We start from the raw sequence: 9846 nt of genomic DNA, 5'->3' as shown, positions 1-9846 counted from the left end.
CTTCAGAGTGCTACAGACCCAACTGGAGACAGATCCTTTCTGATCTTCTGGTGGATCAGAAGTGGATCTGGTGTAGCCAGCAGGAGCAAAAATGAGTACCAATGTATCTAAAGTCCCAAGATCAGCAGATCTTCCCAAAACACAACAGAAAGAAGGCTGAGTAAGCAGTTGTCATATTTCAGATCACTAATAGCTGCAACATTCCCCAAAGGGAACTAGTAATATAATGTGCAGAGTTAGTACATTTATAAACTTACTCCCCACCCACCCAAGAGAACATTCAAGCTCCCTGAAAAGAAGGCAGTGTAACAAACATTGGTGCTGCTGCCAGCTGATATCCCAACAGGGAAAAAATGCCAAATATCCTCCACTCTGTTAAGGCCATGTAACACCAGAAGGATACATCTAGCACAGCCTTGCATCCACTCAGTTTCTAGGACAAATCCTTGGCTTGGCCATGTCAAGTCCTTGGCCTTTGGTATGTAGTATAGGTCAGGCCCCTCCCTCTAAAGAGGAAAGGTTTCTGCTTTCATAAACAAATTGCCTGGGTCACTAATCGTGCCATGGATTTCTCTGGAAGACAGCCAGATAAAAACAACTCACTGACAGTTTGTTTGTTCCTTGCTACCACCCTCCATCACTAATCATCCAAGATACCTTTTACAAAAGTGAAGATCCAACAGAGATCCTTACTGCAGTTTATCTAGAGATTATACTGAAGCACCAGTGATCTTGTCTACCTTGAAAGCACGTGTGAGATGCAGTGAATATATAGAAAACATAAATTTCATACCAGGTTGATCTTCAATTACCAGCTTTTGGAAAACAAAAACAAAGAAACCCAACCACCAATGAAAAAAAACAACAAACCAACCAAATCCCTCAACAAATCAACCAACCAACCAAGACTTAGTTAAAAAAAAAAAAAAGCATAGAAAGGTACAGAGAAAGCTGTCCTCATGGAAAAAAACTTACTTATTCAGAACCTTACTTCTTCCCATGAAAAAAAAGTAAAATTCTGATTACTCTGTGGATATTTTCAGCCCCAACGTAACAAAGCACGGTCCAAGTGTCTGTGGCTGACTTGTTCTCAGATTTTTCCCCCTACCTGAGAGTTCAACAAAGAGTCATTGCCGGACAAACACAAAACCTTGTAATGCTTTTGAAATCAGTTAATCCAGAAAATAAAAGCAGGGAACTGTACACCTGTTACCAACCACATTTAACACATGGGAAATGCACAGCAAGAACTTGCTGCCAAAAGGTGATCAGCTGCTTTAGTGTCTACCAACTTTAGTGTCTACCAACTTCACTGCAAACTGCAGGTGTAATGCTGGCAGTGGAGCTGTACACCACACAGTATGTTATCTAGAGAACAAAATTACTGGATCTCAGCATAGTGGAATATACATTTTATTTCTTAAAAAGGAAGGGTACTAACAGAATTTAATACAGTCAAAATTTTACATTTTAAACAAAAGCTTTTCTTTTCTTAAAAACCAGTTACGAGCAGAGAGGTGAGAGGATTTAAACTACTCACAAAATCCAAGCTGAAGACTTTGAGAATTCAAATCTGTGGTTTATACATTTAAAAAAGTGTAATAAATGGAAATATAAAATAATACCAACTCTGTAATAGTGAAATGCCCTTTCCTCATTAGATTGCTGTTTAAGCACCTTTATTTTCACCCATCAGCTGCCAGGAGTGTTTAGGTTTATGTACAAAATAAGCAGTTTGGGACAGAAGATCCATATATAAATAAAACCATTTATGGCAATACAGTTTTACCCAGCTACTTCACAAGCTTTATTATCACTTTCACTTCTATGGAATTTTTCAGTCAGGATGATCTCAAATGCTCTTGATGGACTGCTTCAGAAAGCAGCTACATATACAGGAATTATATAGACAACCTCAAGGAGTAGACATCCAAGAGATTAAACAACTTAACACACAGTAAAACTAAGATCAGATTTGTATCTTATATAAATACTGTGCAGATTTATCATCCATCCCACTGAATGAATGGGACAGATCAGTGTCACATCTGAAGACAAAAAAATACTTTTATCCAAGAGGCAACAGAATTTCAGGCCAAATATAGCAGATAGGAGTTCCCTCAAATTATTCAGTTAAAAACTGTATGTGTGAAAAAGCTTAACAAGAACAGAGTTTTCAGAATAACTTGCACATTTGCTTAGCTGTTTCATAGCTATTTTACAGCCTAGAGACACAGAGAGGAGGAAAGAAAATAGAAGAAAATAAAAAGAGATGCCATTGTCTCTGCCCACTACAAAAGATGTGGCTTTGTCATTTATGGAACACTGCAGACACAGCTGTTACCAGAGAAGAGACTGCTCCAGTACAGCATTAAAGACAAAGTTACATGATGGCTGGAGAAAGTGTCATCACAGGTTAATCTCTTTACATGAAGGCTGATGGATTAATCTCACCTCCTCCTCAAAACCCAAGCGTTCAGATTTCCTAGCAGACTACTTATGATTCTTACTCCACCGTTTTCTACTTTTTTTCTTTTTAACACAAGATAGAAAAGGCCATGAAATCTGATGAAAGGTCCAGCTGTGCAGCATCCAGTGAACATGTACTCAGCAAAAGCACAAGTCATTAATCACTTTCTCTCTGCACACCACAACAGGAAACCTGTGTCATCTGTGTACATAATGGAACTAATAAAGATGTAGACTATCTAAGTCACAAATGAGCTTCAGTAACAGTCACTCACTGTTGCACTGCAACTTGCTGCAGTCTGGCTGAAGGGTGGAGACAGATCTGTTTGAGCCAAAAGAGAGAATAGTTAAAAAAACACACCCAACAAAAACCACCCAGCTTTAGTTTTCCTCAGTCACTGAAGTTTACAAATAATTTAATATTGCTGCTTTCCAAATGCTACTCACAAACAAATCAACTGTCCAGCTAACAGGATGGGAAGAGTAGAATTATGAATGTAATCAGTGACTACTGTTAAAGAAAGACTGGAAGAGAATCAGTTCCCTCAAAATCTTAGTTTCTCTGCTTAAGTAGCTCATTATTATTTTTAAAACATTTTTTGTTGATAGAAAGCATCACAACTAGACTAGAATTCCACAACATCAATCTTTGTTTTGATTTCTGTAGTTCTCTAGGAAAGAAATAATCCCAAATCAAGCTACATGAAGCATTAACAATATTCAGATATTACAATGGAAGCACTTATTTATTACTTCATAGAACAGATTAGTTTTAGAAGTGTATTTACATGTTCTAAGTTATACAAAATACAGTATTCCAATAATTATGTTAATCACCATATTTCAGACAACTTCACATAAAAGTGCAGAGGATGCATCCATCCCTGATCCTGGCCAGTAGCGAGCGGTCACCGCAGTGGGACAGGTGAGAGCTGCTATTGTGCCCCCTGGAGAGACCAAATCCCACCATCCCTTCTCACTGAAACGGAGCTGCAGATCTAGGAAAACATTCAGGCAGGTACACGAGCAAGGTTTGTTGAGACCCACAGACCAAAATCACATGCCTTAATTTACTAGACGTATGTGAAGTACATTTTAAAGTTTTTTACAGATGTTGTACAGCAAAGGGCTTCTGCTCATGCCTTAGTTAGGAAAATGAACTAACAAGGGTTTTGGCTATATAACAGGCACCCAGATTACACTTAATATCAACAGCCCTATAACTACAACTGGACAGTGTGTTAAGGACACAATTCTGCAGCTGACTGCCTGGGCAGAGCTTCACATTCAATAACAGATCCTGTGAAGTCCACATGGTTCTCTATAGATATAGGGCTCTTCCCATGCAGAAATGACAGCAGAATTGAGGCCTTAAAAGATTGGGGCCTCAGATAGTAGTTTCCTCATGAGACAGCACTGACCACGTCACATTGGCAGGTCAAGTCCCAGCACAACAGCACACTTAGTTGAAGCAACAGCTATTTTTTCATGCCTTTCTGCAGTAACTCTTCTCTCTATCTGTATATTTGTTTCACTTCTTTCTGGACTGTGGAAGTAGGACCAAGACAAGGAGATTCCCAAGACCTAAATAATTACTTATCTTCAGTACGATGCTAAACTGAGGGGATCCAAATTGGCCTAAAATTGTAAACAGTGAGTCAGTTTTAGCAGTTTCATTCAGGTCAGACTCTTGCACTACTCTCCTCTTCCTCTTTCATTCTTTGCTCTCCTTGCCAAGTATCTATGTCTATCTATGTATGTATCTACTCAAAGGATTCCTTTCTCCCTGTAGATGTCTGAACTTCAAGAAGTTTGCATTCCAAAAGTGACTCGTGAGGGATAGCAGACTATCAAACTAACAAATTACATCCGTATGCCAATTTGCATGATGATGAGTTAAATCACTGTAATTTCTCAATTAGCATCTCCACAGATATTTAGTTAAGCTTATTCTTTCTACCTTTCTCCCAGTCTTCAACTGTGAGTTTATATATCTTCACCATGTTACAGTGGCAGATATACAGACCAGAGTAATTATCTGAATATCTAGAAAGCCAGTCTGAGTCTGGCAGTGCTGCAAAGGTACAATGCTAGCACTAACAAATGATTTTGCTCTTTATGGATTTAGGTGTATGTTGCCAAAAATATGAGATTTATGCACTAAGATAAATTTGCATTTCTCATCTTGTGCTTAGCAGCTAAAACTAGAAGGGTGAACAAAAGCCTATCTGGATTTTACAAAGGTCTGAGATACCTTCCTCTCACTAGAAATGAAAGCACCTGATCACAAGGAACAAAGCCCTTTTATGCTCAGGTGGCTTACAATACTGAAGCAGCAATATTCTCCTCTGTGCAGGTCCATTATTTTTTGCTATCTACAAAAAAAAAAAAAAATCTTCGTAAGTGGTTTTATTACAGCATTCCCAAAGCTGCTGGGCTTCCACTGCACCTCCCAACTTGAAAAATTGATTTGGTACAATTAGTAGCAGGCCTGCAGATAATGCTGAAAGTGATTTCTAGTTAGAACACCTTGGGCATTCAAACAGCACAGCAAGGAAATGGAGAATTGTCAGAAAAGACATAAAATGTTACTGCAAAAAGACGCTTAGCAAAAAACCAAACAACCCGAAAACATTTCTCCTCCAACACAAGTTTATAATACACTACTTTTTCACTGTCCATGGAGGACCAAAAAAAAAAGCAGAGTTCAGATTATCTGAATATCAAAACTATCAAGACCAGTTTAGCAACACTACACCTGCAATCTGAGATGTATCCACCTGATCCCAGCACAGAATGCTTCAGAGGAAAGCAAAGACACCCATGACTCCAGCGCTTGCTAAAACTTTACAATAACCACATAAGAGTAAAGACCTTTTCCTGTGGGAGTTAATGAGATCTTTGTTACCAGCTTCAGTGGGAGCAGATCTTGGCAACAGGTGAAAGATTAAGCTTCTTGGAATTTTTAGACACAAACCCACTATACGTAGATCAGATCATCATGTATGAAAGCAATACTGTATTAAAAATTGCACATTATTTATTCATAGCTGCTGTCTTCTGTAGAGTAAAACAACACTCATTGTCCACAAATTTCATCCACAGTTTATATATTTTCAAAGTTAGTACTATGAAATGGCCATGTGGTGTCAATCTTCTTCCTAATGAAAGTACAGTTGTCATGAACTGCTCTCTTTCCTGGCAATCCCTGCAGTGATGCTGAAAGGTGCACATGCCCTTTATTCTCTCCCCTTGGAGATGGTCCCTTTGTGGAATGGAGTAGGTTGGCATCAGGCAAACTTATGGCCTCTACAGAGTATGTTCCAAGGCTAGAGAACTTCAAACCCTAATAGTGTCAATTCAGCATCTTTTAATATTCAAATTGAGCTAAAAGAATATTTATCTTCTTATGATCACTAAGAAAATATACCCAAGTTATCACTTACAGATAGGATTGTCATCCTAGTCAAAGAAACAAAATGATAGAGCGAATCATTCCGAGAGGAGCAGAGAGCTCTGGAGCAATAAACTTAACTTCCTGAGACTGCAAAAACTGAGAAAGGAGTTCAGCATTGCACAGTATTTTCTGTCTGGCTATATCTGCACTCCTTTAAATAGTTACTACCCTCTCATCTATCTTTAAAGATACTGCTTCTTAGTAACAACAACACCAAATTCTCCAGCTACAAAAGTTGAGCTGCACTCACCCTAAAGTGCAATTTTCCAGTTTTGCAACCCGTAGACATATAAATCACAGATTGTGCAAATCTGCATTGTCCTACCAGGGAAGCACAAATGTTTGCTAACAGTCTTCTCTGAAAAAAGGTCTAATGAACATTCACTGTTAGTTTCCACTGTGTAAGCTTTTAAGATAACAGAAATAAAACAATAGAATTGCACATGCTAATCTCATTGACTGAATATTTTGCTGTTAAAATGTCATGACATACTGCAAAACCAAATCCTGTATACAATATGTAAGTATTTAAAAGATATTCCTAAGCACAGTAGGATCCAAATGAAGCAACTTCTTTGCCCAGCTATTTAGCTTTTGGCTTTGTGATTTAAACAGGAAGCATGACATTTAAGAACAGCCAGGGCTAACTGAAAATTTAGAAATTATAAATGAAAAAAGTTGCTACATTTACATGCTGTCATGGTTGTTTGTTTTCTTGCTGGTTTGTTTTTCTTAATCTATGGTTTGGGCTTTTATCATCAAAATAAAGCAAAAACCAGTACATACCAAAAATATCAGTCCAAATCAGCAGTACTCAATACAGGTAGAGATATATGCTGCCATATCAGCAACATGGAACTAAGATATTTATCGATTTGATAAAAAAATCCCAAGATTATCTCAGAGCTTTATAATAATACACTCACAGGTATACTTTGGTAACTGGCAAAAAATTAAAAACACTTTCTTTACTTCAGTACATTGTCCATTAAAAATGATAGGTCAAAAACTACATTTAATATATAAGCTCTGTACAAAGCTTATGCTGTCAAACACAGGTTATGAATCCTTGCTTTTGATTTTTTTTTAATTAAGCTTACAATATTAGCTGCTGCTTCTCATATTTTTCTCTTTGTATTTCTGCTCTGAAATTAGGGGTAGAATCTCTTGGGTAAACACAAAGTCAAAATAATTGTTCAATATTATAGCACTGAGCTATGCTGGTAACTAGTCATGCCTTATAATTTTGGCACTTGTGCTTCAGAAAGCTTTCAAGGTTGTTTTTTTTTTGAGGTGTATGCTATTCATTAATCTCCAGGCATGAACACACTCCTGTCTTACAAGCTCCATTTTGGCTACAAGCATGGCCCTGTACTCCTTTCCTAGAAAGTAACTACTCTTGCTCTTCCCACACAGATTTAGCTCTCAAGCTCCCCTTAATGTAAGAGCAGATTCTTGTTATGCTGATGAAATTCTTACAACGGAACTTCCACCTATTTCCTCCATCTTCTAAACATAATAAACATCTCTGCAATCCATCCAAGCTTTCATCTACCCTCCCACATGAGCACAAGGGTCCTCACTCTTAAGCTGCCCATTGTAACTGTGGGATATCATTGGCTGTTTCACCTTCAGCACCACAGTTGTCCTGCAGTCAAGAGACAGAAAATGGTAATATGGCAACTAACAGCCATTGTTTTCCTGGAGCTAATACTCATTCGGTAGTTTCAGACTGCCAAAAGACTTGGAGATCAGCAGCTCAGAATAGCACCTTTTCCATGACTGCTAAGTCGTTAGCAGAAGAATAGATCCTTTTTCAGCAAGATACCATAAAAGAAAGTGAGCCTCATAAATGAACTAAAGGAAAAGGCAGGTTACAGCAGTGTAGCTGTGGAGCAGGAAAGCCACCGACGTGGTTTATTATCACGTGGGTCATTTGATAGAGGTTTATTACTCTCTGTATGGCACACTGTGGTGCTTTCTGGATTATTTCAGTACATCTGCTGTAATCTTCTGCACTGAAGTCTCACACATTACGGGCTGCCGTCTTCCCGGTGTCTTTAGTTCTGCACTCACAGTACTCCACAATACGCTACACTGTACCAGAAGTGAGCTGCAGTATTAAATAAAATTCATTATACTGCAGGGAAAAGAGTCTTAAAATATAGCAGTTCTTTATATATGACACTTTCATTTAAAACTCCCTCTCTTGTTCCACTTGAGTGCCAAAACGAAGAGTCACCATTCACACAGGCTGTCAACAGACTTTGAGACATGAACTTTGAGTGTCTTGACAAAACCCCAGTAGGTAAGCTTATTGTAGTTCATAGTTACAGTGAGAAAGACAGATAAGAAAGCCATATACAGAATTAAGGAGACTTTGCACTTTTCATCATGCCCAGCCCTGGGTAGTCAGATGGGGTACTTGCAGGCAAGGAGGCAGGCAGGGTCATCATCAGTTGTTTGTGTTGGGACACCTCACAGATTTCACTGCTCACTCTGAAGACTGGCGATTCATGTGTGCTTTTTAGTTTCTTTGTTTTTAAAAGTCTTTAAAGTTGCATCACTCGGAATCAGATAAGTCACTTTAAACAAAGCAAAGTGTTTAGTGTGACAATTTATTTATAACATACTTCCCACCATCACCACCACAAACCACCCTGTGAAAGAAAAAACCCCTGCTGAAAGGGTGACAATTTTTAGTATGTTTCAAAGAAATTAGACCAACACTGCATCAAGAGCCACTCTAGTCAAATTAAGAGCGTAACAGTGGGGGGTGGGGGGGGAATAGTTCAAAGCATACATTAGGTATTGTGGATTAGCCTGCTTCTCCACTTCCTTAAGAATTCAACACAAAATTGCTCTAAACTCATAATTTCCACATTATGTTTAAAGACAAGCTAGTCTTTAGCATAGAAAATAAGCCCTAATGCTTTTCTAATGTATTTTCAGATTTTAATAGAGGAACTGCAACTACCCGCAACATCACCATCCCACATTTACTCCTTAATATAAATATTATCCCAGGAAGTATAGCCTAAGAGTTCTGACACAGCCACTCTCTTAAGACAGCTTCTCTTGTTAAGAGGACTTCTAGACATATACTTCTGGTAAAGCTTCTACTTCTTGCAGTTGTAGGTCATGTAGAAGGTCTCAACATCACACACAGTGTATTTTTTTCTTTTAACACCATATATTGTTGAAGCAGTGCTTGGTGCTGAGAATGGATTACTTCCCAGAGGGCAAGTCTTGTGTGCTAATTTTCTATCAGGAAACATGCTGGAGATAGAACCAGCAAGCATGGAGAGACCAGATATACTGCTACACAGGAGACAGTGAGGTAAACTGTTCGCGTTTATAGTGGGTGTAGCTTATCCCATAGTGTGTTCACGAGGCAAAGGACCAAAACTCTTTCTCAATCTCTTGCACAACAGGTAAGGTGCAGTAAAATAACAGTGGCTTGTTTACTTCTTTAAAAAAGCCCCTTCTTTCAAAGCCTAAGGTGCTGGCCATTTTTTAACAGCTGGGACTCGAGGTTCAGCCTAATCAGCCAGACCTCTTTTTCTAAATCTCCCTTCTCAGTTAAGTGCAACATGCTGCTTTATCAGCAGTTCAAGAGGGAAGATCCCCTAAGGAAAAAAAGGAGGGGTGGTGGTAGAAACACAGTCTAGAACCCACATCAAATTACTTTGTCCACATATATAAAGCGAGTGATTCACTATTCTCTCTCCTTGGTTTCTGCAAGTTATCCAGGATTAGAACCTATCAAGACATTTAGACAGTATTGTAATCTAAACTGCACTGACTCCATTCTGTATAACATTCATAGATTAACCTTGCAATACTTCTGTTTTTACAAGAGATTGAATGTTTTCCTGTCTTCCTGTCCTAAAGGTTCTCCTATTCCTCTTCAGCAGGGA

At 38.5% G+C, this 9846-nt stretch overlaps 1 protein-coding gene across 2 annotated transcripts in view; it reads right to left on the bottom strand.

The window, feature by feature from the left end:
* Positions 1-1397: 1397 nt before the first annotated feature.
* TEF (TEF transcription factor, PAR bZIP family member) overlaps positions 1398-9846 on the bottom strand; it is a 22470-nt gene continuing 14021 nt past the window's right edge. Inside the window, exon 4 of one of the 2 annotated variants that reach the window (XM_005421869.2) lies at positions 1398-9846. This exon is cut by the window's right edge and continues 798 nt beyond it. Coding sequence is in view for 1 of the 2 variants with exons in the window: in XM_005421868.2 (XP_005421925.1) it covers positions 8490-8511 (22 nt within the window). In the remaining variant the exon portion in view is untranslated. The other variant, XM_005421868.2, reaches the window with a different exon arrangement.

The sequence above is a fragment of the Geospiza fortis genome, unplaced genomic scaffold, assembly GCF_000277835.1.
Source record: "Geospiza fortis unplaced genomic scaffold, GeoFor_1.0 scaffold173, whole genome shotgun sequence".
Taxonomy (NCBI): domain Eukaryota; kingdom Metazoa; phylum Chordata; class Aves; order Passeriformes; family Thraupidae; genus Geospiza; species Geospiza fortis.
Note: the sequence above shows the minus strand (reverse complement) of the source record. Positions and strands in the feature narration are given on the sequence as shown.